Source organism: Carica papaya, chromosome 5, assembly GCF_054855325.1.
Source record: "Carica papaya isolate Zhongbai chromosome 5, ASM5485532v1, whole genome shotgun sequence".
Classification (NCBI taxonomy): Eukaryota; Viridiplantae; Streptophyta; class Magnoliopsida; order Brassicales; family Caricaceae; genus Carica; species Carica papaya.
In genome coordinates this window covers 43,738,170-43,763,912 of record NC_142313.1, presented here as the reverse complement: position 1 = coordinate 43,763,912, position 25,743 = coordinate 43,738,170, and the positions used below count along the sequence as shown (strand labels likewise).

At 37.2% G+C, this 25,743-nt stretch overlaps 2 protein-coding genes across 2 annotated transcripts; both read right to left on the bottom strand.

Moving 5' to 3' along the window:
• Window positions 1-12,598: 12,598 nt before the first annotated feature.
• On the bottom strand, window positions 12,599-15,503 carry LOC110817018 (MLP-like protein 423). The gene is made up of 2 exons (XM_022045407.2): window positions 14,144-15,503; window positions 12,599-13,145 (listed from the first exon to the last, which is right to left on the bottom strand). Exons 1-2 carry the CDS (start codon window positions 14,316-14,318, stop codon window positions 12,874-12,876), a joined length of 447 nt encoding a protein of 148 aa, XP_021901099.1. The 5' UTR covers window positions 14,319-15,503; the 3' UTR covers window positions 12,599-12,873.
• A 177-nt stretch (window positions 15,504-15,680) lies between these two features.
• LOC110817015 (Ribosomal protein S5 family protein) lies at window positions 15,681-21,804 on the bottom strand. Its single transcript, XM_088221232.1, has 8 exons — window positions 21,079-21,804; window positions 20,022-20,548; window positions 19,127-19,177; window positions 18,936-19,043; window positions 16,599-16,694; window positions 16,382-16,480; window positions 16,226-16,285; window positions 15,681-16,136 (listed from the first exon to the last, which is right to left on the bottom strand). Exons 1-8 carry the CDS (start codon window positions 21,683-21,685, stop codon window positions 16,071-16,073), a joined length of 1,614 nt encoding a protein of 537 aa, XP_088077358.1. The 5' UTR covers window positions 21,686-21,804; the 3' UTR covers window positions 15,681-16,070.
• Between the last annotated feature and the right edge of the window lie 3,939 nt (window positions 21,805-25,743).

Sequence of the window (25,743 nt, the reverse complement as noted above, 5' to 3'; positions counted from 1 at the left end):
AAGACAAATTGGCAAAAAAAAAGTTAATTTTATTTATTTGTTTATTTATTGAAATACTATAAAAATGAGAGAAATTAAATTTTTATTTTTTTCTGAAATTTATTACGTTTTCAACAGTTATATGATATTAGCAGATCAATAGTAACATGATCAATTTTTTAACGAGAAAAAGATAAAAATTATTTTTCGAAAATAAAAACATGTACGATACACAATTTGTGTAACACCCCAATTATTATTATTATTATTAGTATTATTTTATTTTAATTTTTTGTAATTTTAATATGAATATAATGATTTATTATGTAATAATATATTGTTTTAATTTAGTTTAATTTAATTAAATAGAAATAATAATAATAATAATAATAATAATAAAATGGGTAAAATTATTTTAGGGATTTAATTGAAAACAATTTTGGAGAAAATGGGTGAAAATTTGGATTCTGTGGGTGTTTTTGAAAAGAAAATTGAAAACCAATGATCAAAACGCAATTTAGAAAAATTGCACAACGTCAGCAGCCCCGGCCAACTAGGACACGTCGCATGGCAGAGACGCTGATACGGGAGACCACGCGGAAGGGAGCCATTTCGGTGATTCGCGTGCGCGCGATCGAACGGTTGAGATCCGTTCTCGTGCGCACGGACGGCCCAGATCAAAAGCACGTACGAACGTCCCATATTGCCGAGCATGGACGGTCCAGATTTATTTCTTATTTAATCGCGATCGAACGATCCAGATTAAATCACAATGGACAGCTCAGATTAAAAGTGGATGGCTATAAATAATCTCATCCGCACCCAAACTCTAACCCTAGCCGCCAGAGTCCCTCGCCGGAGAAGATAGCCCAGCCGCCGGGGAGCCGACCGCCGCCACCCGCCACCGCACCGGAGCAATTTCCGGCAACCAAACGATTTAAAAATTTTCTCCTTTACTCAAAATTTGATGATGAACCCACCTATGGCCAAATCGGAGCAAAAACACCGGCCAATTGGCTGAAAAACACCGTCAAAGCCCAATGGCGCTGCCGTAGATTTTTTCGATTTTTGCCTCCGATGAGGCCCTTCCCGATTCCCGTTCGATATAATTTTTCCACCATTATGACCACCGTTCCTTCCTCTACAAGTTGACAGGAGCAAAATACCAAATTGCGACTCGAGCCGGAGGAGCCGCCGCACCGGAGAGCTCTGCCGCTGGTAAGTTTCGATTTTCGGTGTTTTTTGGGCCCACCGAGGGCCTTAGGGATGTTTTCTCACAGGAACTAATGCAAGTTTGTCCGAATTCGGCCGAAAACAGGCAATCCGAGGCGGATCACCACTGTGAGCGGTAGCGCTATTGCTGAAGCATGGCGGAGCCGCCATGCCGGAATTTCAAAATTTGCCGAATAGGCCTCGGGTCTGATTTTTGAGTTATTTGGGATATGTGTAGGTACCGTAAGCTCGTTTCAGTTCCTGGAAAGAAATTAAGGGAACCCAGGGACTGCCCGCAAGCGCAGTGAAAAATCTAGTTTTCGACTTCGAATCAGGTAAGGACCCCTCACTCTATTTCTTATCACGGAATTAAAGTCTAATAAATAATAAAACTGTATTTGTATGAATTAAATAGATATACATAATTATTACGGTTGCTAATGGAGCCCGAACTGGACATATTTCTCTGTCAGTTCCTATTTGATTTATTTTACAGTTTAAATGCAGTATGGTATCTGATTTATTTTTTTTTATGATTTTGAATGCACGAATCACTGGTTACTTCATTTCGGCATGATTTTGTGAATTTAAAGATATGCTTGCCTTGTTGGATACTCGTTAATTGCTTTAGTATTCATGTTTATGTGGGAAACGAAAAACTAAGAAAAAAATAAAAAAAGTATGTGAATTGATAAATGGATAAGTTGACAGTCTCACTAGATATTGTAACACCCAAAATAATTTTTTCTATTTTTTTTTATTTAATTTAATTTAAATTAATTTTTGTGAATTTAAAAATATTAATAATGAAAAAATTGGGTAAAAATATTATTTGGATTTAATTGAAATTGATTTTGGAAAAAATGGGTGAAAATTTAGATTATGGAGGTATTTTTGAAAAGAAATTCAGAAATCGGGGGTCAAAACGCAATTTAAAAAAATTGTACCCCGTCAGCACCACGTCAGCAGCCACGTCAGCGGCCCAATCAGCAGCCCTGGCCAACCAGGACCTGCCGCGTGGTAAGGCCACGCCGACCCGGGAACGGGCCACGTGGGCGATCCGCGTGCGCGCGATAGGACGGCCCAGATGCGTCCCCGCGCGCACGGACGGCCCAGATCAAGTGTGCGCACGGACGGTCCAGATTCAATCAAATATGGATGGCCCAGATTTAATTGCGATGGACGGTCCAGATTTAATCCAAATTAAATCGCGATCGAACGGTTCAGATTAAATCAAGATGGACGGCTGTGATTAAAAGGCAAATGGTATAAATAAACCCCCCACACCTGACCACAAAAACCCTAGCCGCTAGCCCTCGCCGGAGAAGACGAACCAGACGCCGGAGAAGCCGGCCGCCGCCACCCGCCGTCGCACCGGGGAGTTTTTCGACCGTCGATCGAAGTAAATTTCATACCCCGACTCGTTTTTCAATGCTGAGTTCCCCTGTGGCCAAATCGGAGCCAAACTCCCGGCCAAACGACCAGAAAACATGGCCGAAACCCAGTGGCGCCGCCACGCCCCTCCTCAGTTTTTGCCTCCGATGAGGCCCTTCCCGGCCTCCGTTTGATACAATTTTTATATCACCGTGATCACCATTCTTTTCTCTACAGGTTGATCGGAGCCAAATCACCAAAACACGAACCACACCGGAGAGCCTCCGCACCCAAGAGTACTGCCGCCGGTAAGCTTCGGTTTTTCGTAATTTTTTGGCCCCCCGAGGGCCCTAGGGTTGTTTTATCGCAGGGACCGATGTAAGTGTGGCCGAATTCGGCCAAAAACGGCCAACCCGAGGCGAATCGCCGATGCAAGCGGCGGCGCCGTCACCGGAGCACGGCGGACCCACCGTGCTAGAATTGCAATATTGGCCGAAAGGGGCCCTAGGTCTGATTCTGAGATTTTTGGGACACGTGCAAGTACCGGTAGCGTGTTTCATTTTTTCGAAAAAAAATTCATGAAATTTAGGGATAACCCGCAGGCGCTCGGAAAAGCCTATTTCAGGTCCCGAAAACAAGTAAGGATTCCTCACCCTATTTTCTATCACGGTATTAAAGTGCAATAAATGATAAAATGCTATTTCATGAATCAATAGCTGTGTGAAATTGTTTAAGGTTGCTAATGGAGCCCGAGTCTAGTGTATTTGTCGGTTAGTTGTTGTTTGTTCTATTTTACAATTTTAAATGCAGTATGATGTCTGATATTTTTATTTCATAGTTTCGTGTGCATGTATCACAGTTTCATTGATTATGGACTGAATGACTGAGAACCCGATGTTGTGTGTTGTCTTGTTGGCGTGAACTACCGGTTTGAATATTTGTGTGTGACTTGATGATGGTGACTAAAGAAAAAGGGATAAAAGGTTATGTGAATTGGCAAACGGATAATGTGGACAGCCTGACTAGGTATCTGGGAGATGGTGGATGGACCGGGTCCGTAGGGAACCCTACCGGGAACGTGGTCTCTCATACCGGACGGGGTATGGAGACCTTATGTGTTTTGGCGCCCATATCGGATGAGGTATGGGAACGGCCCGTTTCACCCTCATACCGGATGGGGTATTGAGGTTTATGATTTTTGCGCCCATACCAGACGGGGTATGGGGACGGCCCTGGAATCAGGTTATAAATGTTAAGGGTTCACGGGTAGCGGGACCCCTATGGATCCCCATAGATACTAGTAGGCTGGTAAAGAGGAATTATGCTATTTAAAGGTTGAAATGCAAACGCGTGATAAATATTGTATTATAAAGTCTATGTGATAACGTGATGATGATAATGTGTTGCTTGTGTATTTTTTTATGGATCTCACCCAGGTAAATAGAAAGTAAACGTTTTTATGAACAAATGGGTTTATTACAAATTATGCTCCATTGGTCGTTTTTGTTTTCTACCCACCCTTACTCCTGTGGCAGTGAGGTAGAGTGATGTCTTTACTGGGCTAGTGTAGCTCACTCCTTACTTAACCATTTCAGATCAGGAAGACGTGGTTTCCGAGCCCGTTCCGCAGGAAGACGGCGAAGGGGACGCATAAAGATCTCATAGTTATAATTGTAGTTCTTACTTTCGAGCATTTATTTTAATTAGTTTATTCCCTCATTTGTTGAACATGTTTTGGTATTGCGTAAGGGATGTTAATTGCAATGTTTAATACGCTTCCGCAAATTCAGATTATTTATCTATATATATGCCTTTCCAATATTAAATTTTTTCGGGGTTGTTACAGTTGGTATCAGAGCCGCGTTTCCTCGGACCCATCCCTTACACAATAGTGCTTTAGAGAAATACTCACCGATAGATCGTTACTCAACCATTCCTTGTGAATGCAGGTACACAGAAATGAGGAGAGGAAGGCCCCTACTAAACCGAGCGGCCCAAGATAATTCGCTTCGGGAGGATTTAGATAGACTATTTGAGATGGTGGAAGCTCTCGTAGCTGCCCAGCAAAGGCGAGAGGAGAGAAGGGAGTTACCCGGACCTCCTCCGCTATCGCAGGTTGAGCCCCCGCTACAGCAGGCTGATCCCGAGCCACCCCGGCAGGAGCCTGCTCCTCCACAGTACCACCTGGCACCACAGCCGCAGTACGACCCGGTACCACAGCCACGGTACCACCAGGCACCGCCACAGCACATTCCAGTACCCCCACCACATCAGCAGGTACCACCACAGGGCCCCCCAGTTCACCCTCAGCTGGCCCCAGTCCCTCTACCTCGGGACCCCACTCCTTCCTTGATCGACCCCGGCTTCATAGAGAGGTACAGAAGACTGAACCCTTCTACTTTTGCAGGGGGATCCTCTTTTGAAGAGGCCCAATACTGGCTGGCAGAGACTGAGAGAGCTTTCGAGACCTTGGGAGTAGTTCCTGAGCAGAGGGCTGCCATTGCCTCCTACATGCTGGTAGGGGAAGCAGTACGCTGGTGGGAGCTCAAGCGGACCACCCTGCCTACACCAGCTACTTGGGAGCAGTTCTTAGCAGCCTTCCACGCGGAGTATCTCCCTAAACACATCCGACACCTAAAGGAAATAGAGTTTGCTCAATTGGTCCAGGGAAACATGACAGTGTCGGAGTATACCCGTAAGTTCCTGGAGCTGGGCCGATATGCCCCGGAGACATTGATGGATGAGAGCCGAAAGGCCAGGAAATTCCAGTGGGGTCTCCGCCCGGAGATCAGACAGCACTTACTGGTAATGGAGCTCGAAACATATTCAGTAGTCCTAGCAAAGGCGTAGATCATAAAAAGGAGCTTCGACACCCACCCTCAGCTAGTGGGGAGTTCCCGACCCTCAGCCCCGCTCCGCAGGCCAGCACCTACCGCGCCTGTCCAACCCAGTAAGAGGCCCAGACCCGCCATCCAGGCCCCTCCTCAGGCTACAGGGGCAGCACGTGGGAAGATCTGCCAACACAGCGGCAGGGATCACGGGGACCGACCCTGCTACCGCCTCAGCAACACCTGTCGCATATGCGGCAGTGCCCAGCACTAGGCAAGGGAATGCCCGAGGAACCAGAATAAAAGAAGGCCTCTAATCCAGGGCAGAGTTTACAACCTTACCCAGAAGGATGCCGACGCAAACCCGGACGTGGTACATGGTATGTATACTATATCTGGCCACATTGCTCATGTTTTGTTTGACACTGGTGCATTACATTCTTTTGTTTCACATGTTCTTGCTTCTAAAATTTGTGTATCACCTGATAGACTTGATTCATTGTTGCTTGTATCTACTGCTGGGGGGGAGACATTGCTAGGAGAGGTTATCTACAGGGCATGTGCCGTGGAGATAGCAGATAGGAAACTGAGGGTAGACCTGATAGGGTTAGACACGGGGGATTTTGATGTAATCCTAGGAATGGATTGGCTAGCGGCGTATCACGCCACCATAGACTGCTTTAACAAAAAGGTTGTATTTAATCCTCCCAACGAGGAGCCATTTACAAGTTAATAAAATCATTCAGTACTGATTTTCCCTGATGGCAAGTTTTCTTAATTCCTAGTGCCTTAATCTTGTATTTTCTCTAACTAGGTAAGACCAAGAAAGAAGTTTGTATCCAAGAGATTCCAGTAGTCCAAGACTTTCCAGACGTATTTCCGGATGAACTACCCGGTCTACCAGTGAACAGAGAGGTCGAGTTCACCATAGACTTACAGCCAGGTACCTAGCCTATCTCGGTTGCTCTTTACCGAATGAGCCGCATTGAGATGGAAGAACTAAGGAAATAGATCACTGAGTTACAAGACAGTGGTTTCATTAGACACAGCGTTTCCCCTTGGGGTGCCGGAGTTACTTTTGCAAGGAAGGAAGATGGAACATTGAGACTGTGCATTGATTACAGAGGGATAAACAAGGTAACAATTAAGAACAAATATCCTCTTCCCCAGATTGATGACCTTTTCGATCAGTTGCAGGGTGCACAGGTCTTTTCTAAAATAGATCTACGATCAGGTTACCATCAGGTAAAGATAAGAATAGAAGACATCCCCAAGACGGCATTCCGAACCAGGTACGGACGCTATGAGTTCCTGGTCATGCCGTTTGGGCTAACCAACGGCCCGACCATCTTTATGGATCTAATGAACAGGATCTTCAGAGAGTTCTTAGATCAATTTGTCATCGTGTTCATCGATGATATCTTAGTCTACTCAAAAAGTAGAGAAGAACATGCTCATCATCTTGCCCAAGTCCTACAGGTCCTCATGGAAAAGAAGTTGTATGCAAAGTTGAGCAAGTGTGGATTCTGGCTTGAGCAAACTGCCTTCCTGGGACATGTTATATCGAAAGAAGGGGTATCAGTGAACCCCGAAAAGGTTGAAACGGTACTTGGTTGGGAAAAGCTGACAGCAGTTAAAGAAATTCGCAGCTTTCTGGGGATGGCAGGTTATTACCGCTGGTTCGTCGAAGGGTTCTCTAGCCTAACAGCTCCTCTAACCCGACTCACAAAGAAGAATGCAAAGTTTGAATGGAATGAGGACTGCGAAAGGAGTTTTTCAGAATTGAAGAAGCGACTAACTACTGCACCCGTGCTGGCTCTACCAAGTGGATCAGGAGGGTTTACAGTTTATAGTGATGCCTCCTATCTGGGCCTGGGTTGTGTCCTGATGCAGCATGGAAAGGTTATACCATATGGGTCCAGACAGCTAAAGAATCATGAGAAGAACTATCCTACCCATGACTTGGAGCTTGCCGCAATCATACAAGCCTTGAAAACCTGGCGCCATTATTTGTATGGAGAGACCTTTCAGATCTATACCGATCATAAGAGTTTGAAGTACATCTTCACTCAGAAGGATCTCAACATGCGTCAGAGAAGGTGGATGGAACTCCTCAAGGACTATGATTGTGATATCTTATACCATCCAGGTAAGGGCAACGTGGTAGCCGATGCCCTCAGCAGGAAAAGTGCAAGCACCCTAGCCCATTTGATGGTTTCAGAATACAGGTCAATTGGGGCCAAGCAACAGGTTCGACTGCGAGATCTGAAGAGGGCCACATGTTTGGGCCACCTAGCAGTCCAACCCGAGTTAATCCAAAGAATAAAAGAAGCCCAGTCAGTCGACCCCGCCCTAGTAACCCGCAAGAAGGATGCAGAACAGGAAGTGAGTTCAGAATTCCAGATCTCTGCCGACGGATTGATTAGTTTCAAGGACAGAGTGTGTATCCCAGACGACAGTGAGTTAAAAAGAGACATCATGACAGAGTCCCATAGTTCAAAGTTTGCCATGGATCCAAGAAGTACCCAAATGTGCCAAACTATGCGACCTCGGTTCTGGTGAAATGGGATGAAGAGAGATATAGCTGACTTTGTATCTAAGTGCTTGGTATGTCAGCAGGTCAAAGCAGAACATCAACGCCCAGGTGGGTTACTTAAGCCTTTACCGATTCCAGAGTGGAAGTGGGAACATATCACCATGGACTTCGTATCGGTACTACCTAAGGCACGATCAGGACATGATGTTATATGGGTAATTGTTGACCGACTCACTAAGTCTTCTCACTTTCTGGCCATCAGAATGACTGATTCTTTGGACAAGTTGGCAAGAATGTATATCCGGGAGATAGTCAGATTGCATGGAGTCCCAGTGGCAGTGGTATCCGACAGGGACCCCAGATTCACTTCTTGGTTTTGGAATAGCTTCCAGCAAGCCATGGGAACAAAGCTGTCCCTCAGCACTGCTTTCCAACCTCAGACCGATGGACAATCAGAAAGAACAATTGGTACACTGGAAGATATGCTCCGAGCTTATGCCCTTGACTCTGGGGGCCATTGGGACAACCATTTACCCCTGATAGAGTTTGCCTACAACAACAGTATCAAGCGAGCATTGGCATGGCTCCGTATGAGGTGTTATATGGTCGCCCATGCAGATCACCGATTTGTTGGGAGGAAGTGGGCGACAGAAGATTGTTCGGTCCGGAGTTGGTAGAGGAGACCACTTCGAAGATAGCTAAAATCAGAAAGAACATTCAGACAGCCCAGAGTAGACAGAAGAGTTATGCAAACACCCGGAGGAGGGATCTAGCGTTTAAAGAAGGCGACCGAGTGTTTCTTAAGGTCACTCCTTTTAAGGGGATCAGTAGGTTCGGCAGGAGGGGAAAACTGAACCCCCGATTTATTGGGCCGTTCGAAATCCTAGACAGGGTTGGTACTGTTGCTTACAGACTAGCACTGCCTCCAGAGCTCTCTAGAGTCCACAACGTGTTCCACGTATCTATGCTACATAAGTACAACCCTGACCCTTCTCATGTCTTGACTCATGAACTGCTTCCACTCTAAGAGGACTTGTCTTATGAAGAAGTACCCGTTGGTATCACAGACCGACAGAACAGGATACTCCGCAACAGGGAAATATCAATTGTAAAGGTCATGTGGCAGAACCACACACCCAGAGAGGCTACCTGGGAGCTAGAATCAGACTTTAGAGCCCAATATCCCCATTTGTTCAACCAAGAGTAAGAGACAAATTTGGGGGACCAAATTTCTTAAGGGGGGGAGAGTTGTAACACCCAAAATAATCTTTTCTATTTTTTTTTTGATTTAATTTAATTTAAATTAATTTTTGTGAATATAAAAATATTAATAATGATAAAATTGGGTAAAAATATTATTTGGATTTAATTGAAATTGATTTTGAAAAAAAGGGGTAAAAATTTGGATTCTGGGGGTATTTTTGAAAAGAAATTCAGAAACTGGGGGTCAAAACACAATTTAAAAAAATTGTGCCACGTCAGCGCCACGTCAGCAGCCATGTCAACGGCCCAATCAGCAGCTCTGGCCAACCAAGACCTGCCGCGTGGCAAGGCCACGCCGACCCGGGAACGGGCCACGTGGGCGATCCGCGTGCGCGCGATCGGACGGCCCAGATGCGTCCCCGCGCGCACGGACGGCCCAGTTCAAGCGTGCGCACGGACGGCCCAGATGCACGCGCACGGACGGTCCAGATTCAATCAAGTATGGACGGCCCAGATTTAATCGCGATGGACGATCCAGATTTAATCCAAATTAAATCACGATCGAACGACCCAGATTAAATCAAGATGGACGGCTGTGATTAAAAGGCAAAGGGTATAAATAAACCCCCCACACCTGACCACAAAAACCCTAGCCGTCAGCCCTCGCCGGAGAAGATAAACCAGACGCCGGAGGAGCCGGTCGCAGCCACCCGCCGCCGCACCGGGGAGTTTTCCGACGGTCGATCGAGGTAAATTTTATACCCCGGCTCGTTTTTTAATGTTGAGTTCTCCTGTGGCCAAATTAGAGCCAAACTCCCGGCCGAAAAACACGGCCGAAACCCAGCGGCGCCGCCGCGTCCCTCCTCGATTTTTGCCTCTGATGAGGCCCTTCTTGGCCTCCGTTTGATACAATTTTTATATCACCGTGATCACCATTCTTTTCTCTACAGGTTGATCGAAGCCAAATCACCAAAACACGAACCACGCCAGAGAGCCGCCGCACAGAGAGCACCGCCGCCGGTAAGCTTCGGTTTTTCGTAATTTTTTGGCCCCCCGAGGGCCCTAGGGTTGTTTTAACGTAGGGACCAATGTAAGTGTGGCTGAATTCGGCCGAAGACGGCCAACCCGAGGCGAATCGTCGTCGGAACACGGCGAAGCCGCCGTGCCAGAATTGCGATATTGGCCGAAAGGGGCCCTAGGTCTGATTCTGAGATTTTTGGGACACGTGCAGGTACCGGTAGCGTGTTTCAGTTTTTCGGAAAAAAATTCAGGAAATTTAGGGATAACCCGCAGGCGCTCGAAAAAGCCTATTTCGGGTCCCGAAAACAAGTAAGGATTCCTCACCCTATTTCCTATCACGGTATTAAAGTACAATAAATGATAAAATGGTATTTCATGAATCAATAGTTGTGTGAAATTGTTTAAGGTTGCTAATGGAGCCCGAGTCTAGTGTATTTGTCGGTCAGTTGTTGTTTGTTCTATTTTACAGTTTTAAATGCAGTATGATGTCTGATGTTTTTATTTCATAGTTTCGTGTGCATGTGTCACAGTTTTATTGATTATGGACTGAATGACTAAGAACCCGATGTTGTGTGTTGTCTTGTTGGCGTGAACTACCGGTTTGCATGTTTGTGTGTGACTTGATGATGGTGACTAAAGAAAAAAGGATAAAAGGTTATGTGAATTGGCAAACGGATAATGTGGACAGCCTGACTAGGTATCCTGGGAGATGGTGGACGGACCGGGTCCGTAGGGAACCCTACCGGGAACGTGGTCTCTCATACCGGACGGGGTATGGAGACCTTATGTGTTTTGGTGCCCATACCGGACGGGGTATGGGGACGGCTCGTTTCACCCTCATACCGGACGGGGTATGGGGACGGCCCTGGAATCATGTTATAAATGTTAAGGGTTCACGGGTAGCGGGAACCCTATGGATCCCCATAGATACTAGTAGGCTGGTAAAGAGGAATTATGCTATTTAAAGGTTGAAATGCAAACGCGTGATAAATGTTGTATTATAAAATCTATGTGATAACGTGATGATGATAATGTGTTGCTTGTGTATTGTTTTATGCATCTCACCCAGGTAAATGGAAAGTAAACGTTTTTATGAACAAATGGGTTTATTACAAATTATGCTCCATTGGTCGTTTTTGTTTTCTACCCACCCTTACTCCTGTGGCAGTGAGGTAGAGTGATGTCTTTACTGGGCTAGTGTAGCTCACTCCTTACTTAACCATTTCAGATCAAGAAGACGTGGTTCCCGAGTCCGTTCCGCAGGAAGACGGCGAAGGGGACGCCTAAAGATCCCATAGTTATAATTGTAGTTCTTACTTTCGAGCATTTATTTTAATTAGTTTATTCTCTCATTTGTTGAACACGTTTTGGTATTGCGTAAGGGATGTTAATTGCAATGTTTAATACGCTTCCGCAAATTCAGATTATTTATCTATATATATGCCTTTCCAATATTAAATTTTTCCGGGGTTGTTACAGATATCCTAGGAGATGGTGGACGGACCGAGTCCATAGGACCGGGAACGTTGTCTCATATCGGATGGGATATGGAGACTTTAAATGTTTTGTCGCTCATACCGGACGGGGTATGGGGACGACCCGCTTCACCTCATACCGGACGAGATATTGAGATTTATTATTTGGCGCCCATACCGGACGGGGTATGGGGACGACCCTGGAAACTAAGTTTGTTAAAGGAATGGTTCACGTGTAGCGGGGACCCATATGGATCACCACAGATACTAGTAGGCTTATGAAAAGGGGATAACTGTTGTTTGATTATCAAAATATAAAAGTATGACATATACTATGATACAAATTATGTATGAATTCATGATATTTATGATGTTATTGTTTACATTGGTCGTTTTTATAAATCTCACTGAGGTAAGTGGACGATAAATAGTTTGATTATTAATAAAAGGATTTATTCAAAATTTTTGCTCAATTGGTTATTTTTGATTTTCTATCAACCTTTACTTATGTGACAATGATATAGTGTGATGTCTTTACTGAACTAATGTACCTCATTCTTTACTTAACCATTTCAGATCAGGATAACTTATTTTCCGAGCCCGATCCACAAGAAGACGGCTAGTAGATACCTAAATGTTTATTAATTTCTTTTATATTCTTTCATTTTCAGCATTTTTCTTTAGAGAATTTATTTTCAGTATTGTTAATACGTTTAAATTATTGTATAAAGGATATTAATCAGAACCTTTTATTTCGCTTCCGCACTTATATTTTTTATATACATTTTCTTTTTAAATTTCCAAAATCGTTACAATTTGACTTGAAACTTTCACCTTGGTAGATAAAGGTGGAAATGCCAAACATTCAACCGAGGGACTATTGATGCTTTCATAGATGGAATAATACAATTTCAACTCAGAAACTACAATAACGTTTCATGTTCGAATCTTTTAAGTCTAATGTATACATATAAACACCAATACCTCAACTCCTTGATATAAATATATACAAAGACACACACATACAATTTAACCATGATCTTGATGAACTTACACAGAAAAGATCTTATAAAGTACACCCACAAATCCATTAGTTGGTCTATATATAAATATATATATATATATAGGAAGTATTGCGTTACTGCTGATTTATTAGACAGAGAAACAGAAACAATTCCAATATACATATATGTATATATATATATATATATGGTCGAGGGTCATAATTCTATGATGAGTTATTGAGTCAAAAGTTTTCGAAACACTTCAAGAATCTGAGTGCAGCATCTCTGGCTTGGTGTGGTGGCGGAGTAGTTGGAGTGAGTGGTTGAAACTCAGCTTTCCATTCTGCAATACACTCTTCTGTTTCTTTGCCTGCAACTGGAAGAAATGTGAAGGTGACGATGTATGGATCGTACATCTCTCTCAACTCTCCTCCTACTACTCTGTATCTTACTGATCTCCCTCTTTCCACCACCTCTATTTTCTCTCTTGATTCTTTCACGTACTTGCACACCTCTGTATATACATTTTGAAAATATAAATTAAAAGTATATTATAAGATGATATTGACAGTATTTTTTTTATTTTTTATTTAAAAAATATATATATATATTAAAAAATAATATTTATCTTATTATTGAATTAAAAATTATTTAATTTATTATTATTTAAATATATTATGAACTAATTTATAATAATTAATTTCAATATTGTGTTATTAATCAATTGGTTTGGATAGTGATTAAGTTTGGTTTTATTTCAACGAAGTAATGATATAAATATTATTTATTTATTTTTTAAATATAATAAGGCTGATGATAAAAATATAATAAAAAATATATATGTATAAGTAACAAACAAAACAGGGTTAAAATATCTAGTGAGACTACCAATAATTGGACACTATATATATGCGTTATATATATATATATATATATATATATATATATATATATAAGAATATGTATTGGAAAATTTTAATATAAATAAATAAAATATTGAATAATAAAAAGAATACATAAATCACCGTTTGAGCCAACCCATGCATGATGTAATCATCACACCACTTTTTCACGTGAGACAAATACATATGTTTCTCTAATTTATTTGCGAGCAGCATATTTAAATGTATATATATATATATATATATGAAATGAGATTTACATTCAATATTTATTAATCTTACATGTAATTAATTTAAATTATAAAGAATATATATGTGATCATGTGTATAACTCAGGCACGAAAAGGTGTGATATATATATATATAGATGTCAAGAAATGAATTCTCTTTGCAGAAATTGATTACAGGAGTGTATAGTGTATATATATATGTGTGTGTGTGTGTGTGTATGCCCTAGTAATCGATCCTAGTAAATTCATAATCACATAGCTCTATATGTGTGTGTGTGTGTGTGTATATATATGTGTGTGTGTATGATCATGAATAAGAGATGAAAATTAAGAAGAGGGAGAAAGGGAAGATGTATGTATATGTATGTATATATACGGACCAGGGCCAAGCTTGAAAAGTCGAAGACTGCCAGGGGCGCCATCTCCATGAAGATAATAAGCAGCAGAAAGCATTTGAGGGTTAATTTTGGAGATGATTTCATCGTTTCTGTACATTTCCCATGCTTTCTCAGCTGGGATGTTCAGAATCACTTCTCCTCTCATCATCATACTCATCTCTCTCTCTCTCTCTCTCTCTCTCTCTACTTTTGTTTTGATATATATAAACTGGTATAGTTATGTGTGTATATATATATATATAGACACATGTGGAGAGGACCAAGTCTCTCCACCTGGTATATTATTACTGCTACAAGTATATAATAATGATACAACTATATGCCCCTCAACCCCAGGTTAACACCATATATATATATATATATATGCATACACACACACACACACACACACACACACACAAACTTATAAGTTCTGGGACTATCGATTCAGTCACTAAATTATTTTGGGAGAAATCGTTTTTAACAATTGAGTGTAAATATTTGTACATATGTGTATATGTATATGTATATTTATGTTCTTTAAGGATATTTGATGAGCAAATGATATTCTAGAATTAAGCATCAATTTGATGAAATTTAGGTTTTGTTTAATAAATGAAAATATTTTTTGAATTTATATGTGTTTGTGTATATATGTATTCATTTATGAGAATATTTAAGTCAAAAAATATTTTTTTAATACAAATATTAAAAATAATATTTTTAAATTTTCAGACCCTGCAGTCATTTCTTGTCATCTTTGTTAATTACTCACTAATTTATAAGAAAAATAAATAAAACACATGTTAAATTTAAGAACAAATAATAGAAAGGCATTAGGGTTAATGCATAATGATTAACCCAAAAGTTACCTTTAGGATAATATATATAATACATATATATATATATATATATATAGAGAGAGAGAGAGAGAGAGTGAGAAAGAGGTTGGTGCCTACAAATTCTTTACCCACTCTTGCCTATAAACAAAGCATACAACATTAATTTCAGTTCACACACTCCAAAACTAAAGTAGATGCTGCTAAATCTCTTCATATCTCCATACACTACTAATATAATATAATATAATGTAATATATATATATATACATTTATGTGTGTGCACTTGTAATATAATATAAAATGACACGATGATAGATTTGTGCCTCCATTAATACAACACTTGACCAACTATTTCTTTCAAAAACTTTCAAGTCCTTCTACTCTCATTACACTGGAATCTATATATATATATATATATATAGAATCCTGCTATACATATTTATGCATGATAAGAAAGTTATATGCCCCCTTTTAATTGGGTACTTTCTCATCAGGTGGTGGAATCTCATCAGGTGGTGGAAGGAGTAAAATTAGAGAATTATATACAAAATGTCTCATACTTTTATCTGTGTGTATATATATATATATATATATATATATAATTTAACTAATGTATATTAAGAATGTGAAACGTAAATTCCATCCTTGAAAATACTTATCTAAATCATATATATTCATTGAAATCCACACTGAAGAAGTGAGCACTCCATAGTCTACATATAATATATAAAACCTTGTTGTGTAATATACAAAAAGCACCATACTGGTATAGATTGAAAATTCAGAAGATTAACTTATTCAAAATTAAGTTTTCTAGGAACTCAAGGATTCTAATCTACAAAATCTTAAAAAACCTCCCATCCATTCATCTCTAAGAACAGAACATGGATATCATCCCGAAAGCGCCCATAAAAAACCCTCGCTTGTCCGGTGTTAATAGTACTGTCCGTGTACCATATTATGCCACATAACAGATGATAGAAAAAGACTAAAATAGTGTGATGGATTATAATTTCTTTTGCTTGGAAGTGAAAATCCAAGAAAATGAATAAAGAAAAAAATTGCTAATGAGCACGTGAAATACCCAATCAAAGCAAGTACTTCTCAACGACAGTCCGGCCAAACTTCTCCTGAACATCTTTCGGTGTTTCAATCTGGAAAATGCAGAATCAAAGCAGTTAAATAGATGTTGACCAGTCGAGTACTGAAACATGCCTCTGATAAGAGATTTCGGGTTACTTACAGCATTCAGAGCTTTTAAAACGGCTTTAACTGTGTTATGAGGATTCCTTGAGCCAACCACCTAACAACAAGATAAGAGGTTATATCAAAGCTAATATTTTATAAACAAGCAGTAAAGAACAGTATTGGTTCCAATCAGTTTAAGCAGCATATTCACCTTGGATTTGACATTCTTGAAACCGGCTAAATACAAAATGTTTTCAACAGTTCTTCCTGCTTTCATACCTGTTCGAGTAGGAGCAGGCCAGAGATACACCTATCACAGATTATATACCATGTCAAAACAAGAGAGAAATTTTGGGATGTAAATATTTTCTTTTTTCTAAGAATATATTAACATGAGGCTTGAAAAAGTCATCGAGAAGGATAAGAACCTTAGTTTTCTTATATGAAGTTTGCACAGCGTGTGCAATTGTATGTTCTTCATGACGCTCCACGTAGTGAAGATTTTGAAAACATTTCTCGTATGCCTGTTTATTTGATCAAGTAGGAACATGATATACAAACATGTTATAGATTTATAGTTATAGTAATATAAAAAAATAGTAATATATATTTATATATAGAAAGAGAGAGGTAGGGATAGAGAGAAGGAGGCTCAAGCCCATAACATTAAAACTGAAATCGAAAATGCCATTGCGAAATTAATAAACCAAAATAGTTTACTATGCATTCTGATTCTAAGCTGCAGCCTAAAACTTGAAAAAAAATTTCCTCTTCTTCTTTTTTCCTTTGCTGAGAGATATAATGTTCTAAGTCGAATATGTTTTTTGATGACATTTATAAGGAGATAGTTTTCTTTTTATTTTTTGCTTCTCTTGGGCTCATCCCATGGTTTCTTCAAGAAGATCTTTCCTTCTGTACTGTGAAGGGATTGGGATGCTATTCTATATTGATATGGTTTTTATTTGTTTCTTTTCTTTTGGAGCATAGCTTATCCTCCTTTGGTTTATAATCTTTGTTATGAAAATAAAATCATCAAACGATGAGTGAAAAGTATAAATGCACGGGATAAGAAATCCTCCTAAGCTAACAAAAAGAAGAAAACAGGAAAGAATCACATAAAACCAAAATAACACCACATCTCAATCTCTCTGCAAAGTAGCCAAAGAGACATCCCTAGAAAACTCATGAACCTTAGCTCAAAATAGGCAAATAAAACCAAATTGTCACAGAGGGTAAATGAAGGAAAGTGATAATCATTTAAAAGTCTAGCATTTGCACTCCAGCCACAGCACCCACAAATCAACAAAGAGAGTTCTCCTCTGAAGCACCTTAGTTTCCTTCTTCACCAGAACTCTCCCCAGGGGAATAGACAGGAAGCACTTGGGGAAAAGGTTGCAACTAGCCTGATGCCAAAAGTTCCAAAGAGCCTAGAAAAAGTCTTCAAGCCACCCAGTGCATAGATTGTTATGGGAGCCAGCCTCCATGAAACACAACACATACAGAAAAAGAGCAGTACTATGGGTTTGCAATTTTTTGGTTCTTACTAATAATAATTATTCTTTAAATCTACAAAAGATTGAAAGTGTTTTAATACAAGTAAAAGATAAGATAAAATGAATACACTTCTCAAAAGATGAAAGTACACCAATAAATAGACTAATTAGAAAAGTTGACTTAATGAAGTAAGTTGTGAAAGATGTCCAGATAGGGTAGACAGTCCATTCGTGGGTAAAGTTTATAGTAGATTCACGCATGGGACAAAGCAGAAGCAGGATTAGTTTTCTAGCTAAGTCCTGAGTTTATATTCAACTTTTATTTTATGTTTGATTTGGTTCCTATGTCCAATGTCATTGGGCAGTTTTAGGATGGATATACAGGAGGTACTTTTACGTTTGAATTTGTAATTCTGGATCTGCTATTCTTATAGGGTAATTAAGATCTTATCAGCAGTTAACTGCTCCTAAAACGTAGGACATAAAAGGCCATCTATTCAGATAATAAAGAGGATGCCGAAAAATAATTCATAAGTTTCTTGAATATTTTAAACTTTTCCAGATCTTTGGTTTCTCTCTCAATAAAGCCCATTCAATCAAGATGAAGGAAAAACCAGAAAACTTTCTGGTTCTTATCTCTCTGGTCCTAATTTACAAGGACCCATAACTCAATCCAAGGCTTTTGATCATACCATAGGCTATTGAAGGGAATGTTCTTATTTAAAAAAAGAAAAAAATTTGAAGAGAGTGTTCTCAATGGACGAAAAATTACAAGAATGCTAAGTTGGATATTTAGTCAAAAGATGAAAGAAAATTTGACGGTACATTGAGATAGGATTCTCTGGACAGTTTACTGCACTGGACTTAAATAAAGTATCAAAATTGAATCTTTGCAAAACAAGATTACAAGGTTGAAATAGTTTTTTTTTTTTTTTTTTTTGGAAAGATACAAGGTTGAGATAGTAAAGAAACATATCATTTAAAGTTATTTCACAATGTAATTGGTTACTCATGGAAAAGAAACCCAGAAAGCCTCACAACTACCTTCGGATGAAATTTAAACGGTTTGAGCATACCAGGATATTTAAAGACAAATTACAAATGATTTTGCTCATAAATCAGAATAGTTGTCAGACAAATCCAAATGGCTAACATGTCAAATTATATCCACAGCTAACTTGTTACAAAATAGAATTAAAAATTATAATCCTGAGCATTTTGCACAACCTAAACCCAAAAAATTCAATAAAAGACGAAAAATAGAAACCATACCTTTTGAAGAGCAATAGGAACTGCAGGGGCCTTGGCTTTTGCAAACCCAATAACACCATTTAGGTTCCCACATGCTAGCATGGCGGTGTACTTCACCACTTGGCCACCCTTAGGAACATTAGAAATCAATTAGGTTGTTTTTCCTGATTTAAAACCAGTATTTAAGTAGATTTTGAAGGGTTCATGCATACCTTTGTAACCTTACAGGTTCGATTCATATCTATCAATCTCACATCAAAACCCTATCATCGTATAAAAACAACTCATGTTAAAATAATCAACAAAGAATTTGGGGAGGAAAGAAAAATAGCATAATTAGTAGCAAGATCATATAGAACACAAAATAACTTGGGACATTAATAACAGCACAATTTCATATCTTCTAGAAAATATGGCATAAAAGACAACAATGCATGATTAAGACGAAGTACAGAGACGACAAAACATGTAACAAATAATTATCATATTCTAACACACAAGGCAAATATTTCACTTAATAGAGCAGACATATATGCCTTTCATAAAGAAGTTGTAACTGCTATTAAGATAACAAGACAATTGTCTCTACACTAAGTGAAATGTTTGCCTTGTGCTATAATATTTGGGCAGACATGATAAATCTTCCTATCAGTCATACTCTGCAAATTCACAAAAACCACATGATAGCTTTTGGATATCATCTTTTAGAATCATCTTTTGTATAAAAAATCATACAATCGCTAGTCAATTATCCATGATATTACTAGCTAGCCACCTCATTACCTAGCAAAAAATTGAATCCTGACAAGATCAGGTGAATCAGAAAACAAGGAAATGAGAAACTGTTTTCTCCATCAACATGTTCTTGTCCTCTGTTTAGAAACAAATTGAATAAACGGATCCATGCAAGGAAGAAAGACAAGATAACATGAAATAGAGGAAAGATCATACAACTATCAGTCCGTCATCTTAATATTGCAGGAAACCAAATTACACCATTAAGAAGAAAAGAATCACCACAATAAAAAGGCAGACTTCTCAATGTTAGATTACTACTTGCAAGCGAGTAATATATAATAATCAAGTTGGAACGTTACATGGACTTACTTTCCTGTAAAGAGGTTTTCTTTTCTGCTCCGTCAAAGCATTTCTTTCCTCTGCAAGATCTCTGATCTCCTCCTCTAGAAGTTTGCCCTTCTTCCCAAAGGTGTGATCCAACTTAGCAAGCTTCTCTTCAAGTTTCTTGTCTATCTCATTGAGCTTCGCTAACAGTATATCATCCTTCTCTTTCATGTCATCATACTCCTCTTCATCATCATCACCAACCTCACCTTGTATTAGTTGGTCCTCTTTATCGAGTCCAGGATGTTCTGGGAGTTCTCCATCTGGATCCTCTTGCTCATGCTGAATGACTCCATAGTTAGCAGGATTATTTGGATCATAAGCTTCCTTCCATTCCACCAACCTCATAGCCCTATTAAGTTTTTGTTCGAGAATGAACTTATCTTTGCCTTCTGCTACTTTCAAACGGTTCATCAAATCACCAATGACTCGGTATTCAGGGCGAAGCTGGAAATGTTTCTGTTCAAATTTATCAATTTTGTTCATCCATTTGAATGCATCGTCAAGTGTCTCTGTCAAAATAAACGTGTGCTCATATCATCAAGGGGTCACCAATGAAGTCATGATTTCTATCCACATATTTGTTCAGCTATTACCAAAGCAAATAAATAAATGAATTTAGAGATAAGACTAATTGCTGATGAACAAAATCATATAGAATAAAATGACAAAATTTACAATTTGTTTTCTTTAAGCACTTCCCAAGATTCTGTCAACGAAAGAAACTTACTTACATGTGAAAAAAACAAAATCAAAATCCAATGCAAGCAACAACTCATATGGCTCCTAAAGCTAACTTAGCACTAAAAAAATTTAAGTCCATCTTCTTTGGTATTTAAAAATAATGGTATATCAATGAAGAAAGAAAAAGAACCCACAAAATTGTTGGAGCATTGTCATTTCATATGAACAAAAATCAAACACTAAAACATCTTCTCACATGATCACACTACATAATCCTAATATTCAAATTTAATATTCATCCTTCAGTAAATATAATTCAAAAGAAACAACTTTAAAACACAGAGTCAAATATACATACCAGCCTCCACGAAGTTTTCCAGCAATTCCTTGTGCCGACTAAATTTCTTCTCAAACACCTCAGCTCTCTTTTGAACCGCCTCAGCGGAAAACCTATCATCGTCTTCATCACTCTCAGAATCCGTGGGCTCTTCATAGGCATTCAAGTCCCCTTTATCCTTCAAAAACTTCTTCTCAAGCTTCTCTATCAACGGCCCAACTCCCATGTAATCCTCTTCATCTTCTGCATCAATGTCTTTAGTATCCAAACCTGCTCTTTTCCTTGCTTCCCTCTCCCGCTGTTTCTCTTGCTCAACTTCCGCCAGAAGATCCTCGACCACTCGGGATGACTCGGTAAATCCGGCGGCCGCTGTGGAAAAATGAGATTTCTGGGAGAGTTGAGGAAAAGAGTGCCCGGCTTTTGTTCGATATCTCTGAGCATCATTAAGAAGAAGATTAGAGAAATAGGGTTTTGGCGAAAATGGTGCAGGCAATTGGGAGTTTTCAGAGGAAGGCAAATAAGGGGAACCGTAAATTTTCTGAGAGGATGGAATTAATGAATTTCTAGGGGATCTTAGGGTTTGTCTGAGTAAGCGACAGTATGAAGATGCTTGAGATTTGGTTGACATTATTACTGATTCATCAGAATGAAGCAGAAAGAAGAGAAATTTTGAGCAAATATCTAGGGTTTTGCAGCTTCAGGGTTTTGTGATTTGGGAAATTAACAGGGGAGGTAGCTTGCTTACAGTGTAAATTAACATTACATTTGGGATGAAAATGAAATTAACCAAATTTACTGAAATGAAAGTAAAATGAAAAAAAAAATTAAATTAAATATTTACTAGAATTTTATAATAAAAATTAAACTAAAAGCAAAATAAACTAAAATAAAATTCTAAAAATAAACAATTAAATTAATATTACACATATTTATAATTTCAAAATAATAAATTTATTAAAAAAAAATTTACACAAATTACTAATTTATAATTAATATAAAACTAATTTTAAATTAAATTTCCATTTTCTTTCAAAAGGTTTTCGTAATTGTATTATAGTGTATTGTCGTTTACATTTCGGTCCACCTTAAAAATAACATACGTGTTATTTAACAATTTTACTTATATATCACGTAATATTTAAAATAGTAGAATATAAACACCGAGAAAAATAACAAAAAGTTATGATAATATGTTTAACGCGTAATATTTTAATTTTAATAGTTATGTAATAAAAGAGGTGTGTAATTGAAAAATAATAATAGCTAACCATGTTAATTTCAATGAAAATATGAAGATAAGGTATCTAATAAAAATTTGGACGGTAATTCACAATGATTATATACAAACGTGTAAATATATAAATAAAATGAATGGAATATTGTTAAAATATTAAAAGATTTAATTACGAGAGAACTATAATGATATTTGAATATAATTATTTACTTAATCTCGAATCTTAATACTATTTTTATTTTATTCACTTAATCTGTATTGGTAATGATATAAGACTTACGAAATAACTCATTAAATTTCTTGTACAATAAGTTTTTATTACTATAATTATTAATTTTACATATAAAGTTAATATATGTTTTTTAGTTTCGTAAAATTCGTTGTAATTATCGTACTTAGAATAACATAATTTTTATAGAATATTCATTTTATGTAATATATTCGTTAAGACGTAATTCAACTTGATCATTGCATTTACATATTTAATTTATAATTTTTGAATAAAATATAAAAATTTTAATTATTATATTGTTGGTATCAAAACTAATATAACCGATAAATATAAATATTTAAAGGGTGTTAGGTGATAATAATTTTAAAACATGTAAGTAAATAAAGATAATATTTGAATTTTTTAATATATATATATATATATATATAGAATGACAGCTTATATATACAATAGTAAGAGTAGTACATGTCATAATTAAATATCAATATTTACCCCTATACTTAATTATCATCAACATATTAATCTCTTTTTAACAGTACCAATTGAAGTTCAGATACAGAGAAAGTAATCAAGTACCAAATTCACAAATTCAATCATCCATGAATTTCAATTTGCAGAGGAAGCATTATCCATGGATCAAATTTTGAAGAACATGAAAAGAAATTGTTGTTGTATAAAGAATCTGAAACAATTTCTTTACAAATTTTTTCACAGATCAAACTAAATCTACTAATCGAATACTCTTTAACAAAAAGATTAAAGAGGAAACAGATCAAACTAGAGATCAAGCTACATCTACTGATCAAATTCTCTTTTAACAAAAAAATTAAAGAGAAAGAAGAAGAAGAAGGAAAAGATTCATATAACGTTTGAATTTCAAGAACCGATCATCGTCATTAAATGAATTTCGTGACGAGTTTCTTGAAGACAGGGACCGAGGGAAGCTTCACCAGAATTTCAAATCTATTGCCTTCAAATCAGATTTTCTTTCGCGAGTTTCAAGAACAAATCAAAGAATTCAGCTCCGCATTCGAGAACCAGAGGTCCGTCAATCTTAGGATCAAGCCGATCATCGTCATTAACGAATTTCTTAACGAGTTTCTGGAACGCAGGGACTGAGAGAAACTTCACCGGAACTTCAAATCTTTTACATTCCTTACCGACGTAAATCGGCACACGACCTTTCCGAGCTCGTTTCTTTCTGCGACTCACGGCCGTCACCAGAGGCTTGTAAGGATTTTTCGAATAGCGGAGCCCTAAACGTCTGATAACAACAGAGACGAAACCGCCGTTGAAGAAGCTTTTGGAGCGCATATTCGCAGAGTTACTGTAAATCTTGAACAGGAGAGCAAGGCGATGACAGTGGCGGATCAGAAGGGGGAAATGACAGTGACAATCTCCGGCGGATGATTCTTTCGGAGAAGAAGATGAGGAAGTTGAAAGAGAATATGGGAGTAAATACAACGGATATTTGTGTGTATATATAGAGAGAGAGAGGGAAGGGGGAGACGTTTGGTTTTCTTAGCCAAACAGGAAACTAATTTATTTTTAATTTTCTTTAATGCCAAACAGGGAATTAATTTTATTTTTAATTTTCTTTTCTCCTAAATAGGAAACTAGTTTTATTTTATTTTTAAATATTAGGGATAACCAAATAATAATACCATTTTTTTCCTCTATACTCAAAACAAAAGCATTTATTTATTTATATATATATATATATACATAGATGGGAATCATTTTTTTTTCTCCTCAATATGTAATTTTTTTTGGGGTTTATTTTATAAGTTTATTATGATAATAAAATTGTGATTAATAGTAAAGCTACTTGATTTAAATAAGAAATTAATGTAAATTTCATTATAACAAAAAGAATATTTAAAAATAATAACTTAATTAACTGCTATAACTAACAAGAAAAATAATAGTAAAAAAGGGAGTAATGATATATTTAAGTTAAAAGAAATATTTTATGATAATTAGATTTTTTTAGTTATGATAATTATAGCGAATTAAAATTTCTTTTTAAAAAAAAAAATGGTTAAAAGGGGGAGAATGAATAAGTGAAGACAAATAAAAAAAATTTTAATATTAAAAATTAAAAATGAATTTTTTGTTTAGTATAAGAGATTATGTATGTATATATATATATATGTGTATATACTTTTGTAGTAAGTAAGACTCCAACATCTTATCTTAATTTTTGTCAAAATGAAGAAATATCAAATGTAATAAAAGGTGAGTTTAATGAAAAAGAAAAAAAAAAAGGAAATATGTGGTTTTATTGTTAAAAATTAATAATTTTGCTTTTAAAATATTATTTTACAAGGAAAAAAGAAATAGAGACAAATATAGATATTAGTGTGATCAAAATACGAGAAAATTTATTCAAGTAATTTTTTTTTAGAAAAAGAAAAAAAACTAAGTGTTCCAACTTTCAATTGGACCAAAAAAAGTGGAAATTTGAATTTCCCATTTTAAAAAAATTAAAAACGTGAGTTTAACAACTTAATATGAAGAATACAAGAAAATAAAAAAATGAAACGTTTTAGTCGATAAGAAAAAAAATTCATTTTCTTCGTTAAAAAATAAGAGGTGGAACCAATAAAGATTTCTTTTCCGATTTATCTATCGAGTTGAATACTTAATTCAAGATTTGTTTTTGATTTAACTCGTAGAAATTAATAAAAAAGTCAAATATCTTATGATACATCATATCCGACGATCATTGATAAAGTAAATAGATATGTTAATTCTTAAAATTTTTTGTCTGATTCAAAATTATGATATGAAATGAATTCTTCTTTGTTTCGGTCGTAAAATAGACAAAATAAATTAAAGAAACAACAAAATGAATTTTTTTTCTTTAAAAAAGAGAGAATATTTTTAAATTAAATTGATACTTTTATATATAAAAAAAATAAAATACATGGGTTTAAAGTAAAAAAACAAAAAAAAAAAGCTATATTGTAGAAACCATGAATAAGTATTTATAGGCAAAAGAAGAAAATAATAATAAAATTAAGAGAATAAAACATTCAATTGAAGGTAGAAAAAAATGCCCAAGTGACATTTTTTAATATAAAAGTTAAAAACTAATATGAAATTTACTTAACAATTTGGAAAAAAATAATAATCTAAAATTAAAGTTTGCTAATCACCCAAATTTTCCCAAGAGTCAGCCTGAATCATACAGAAATCTGCAGTGATATTTATGGCA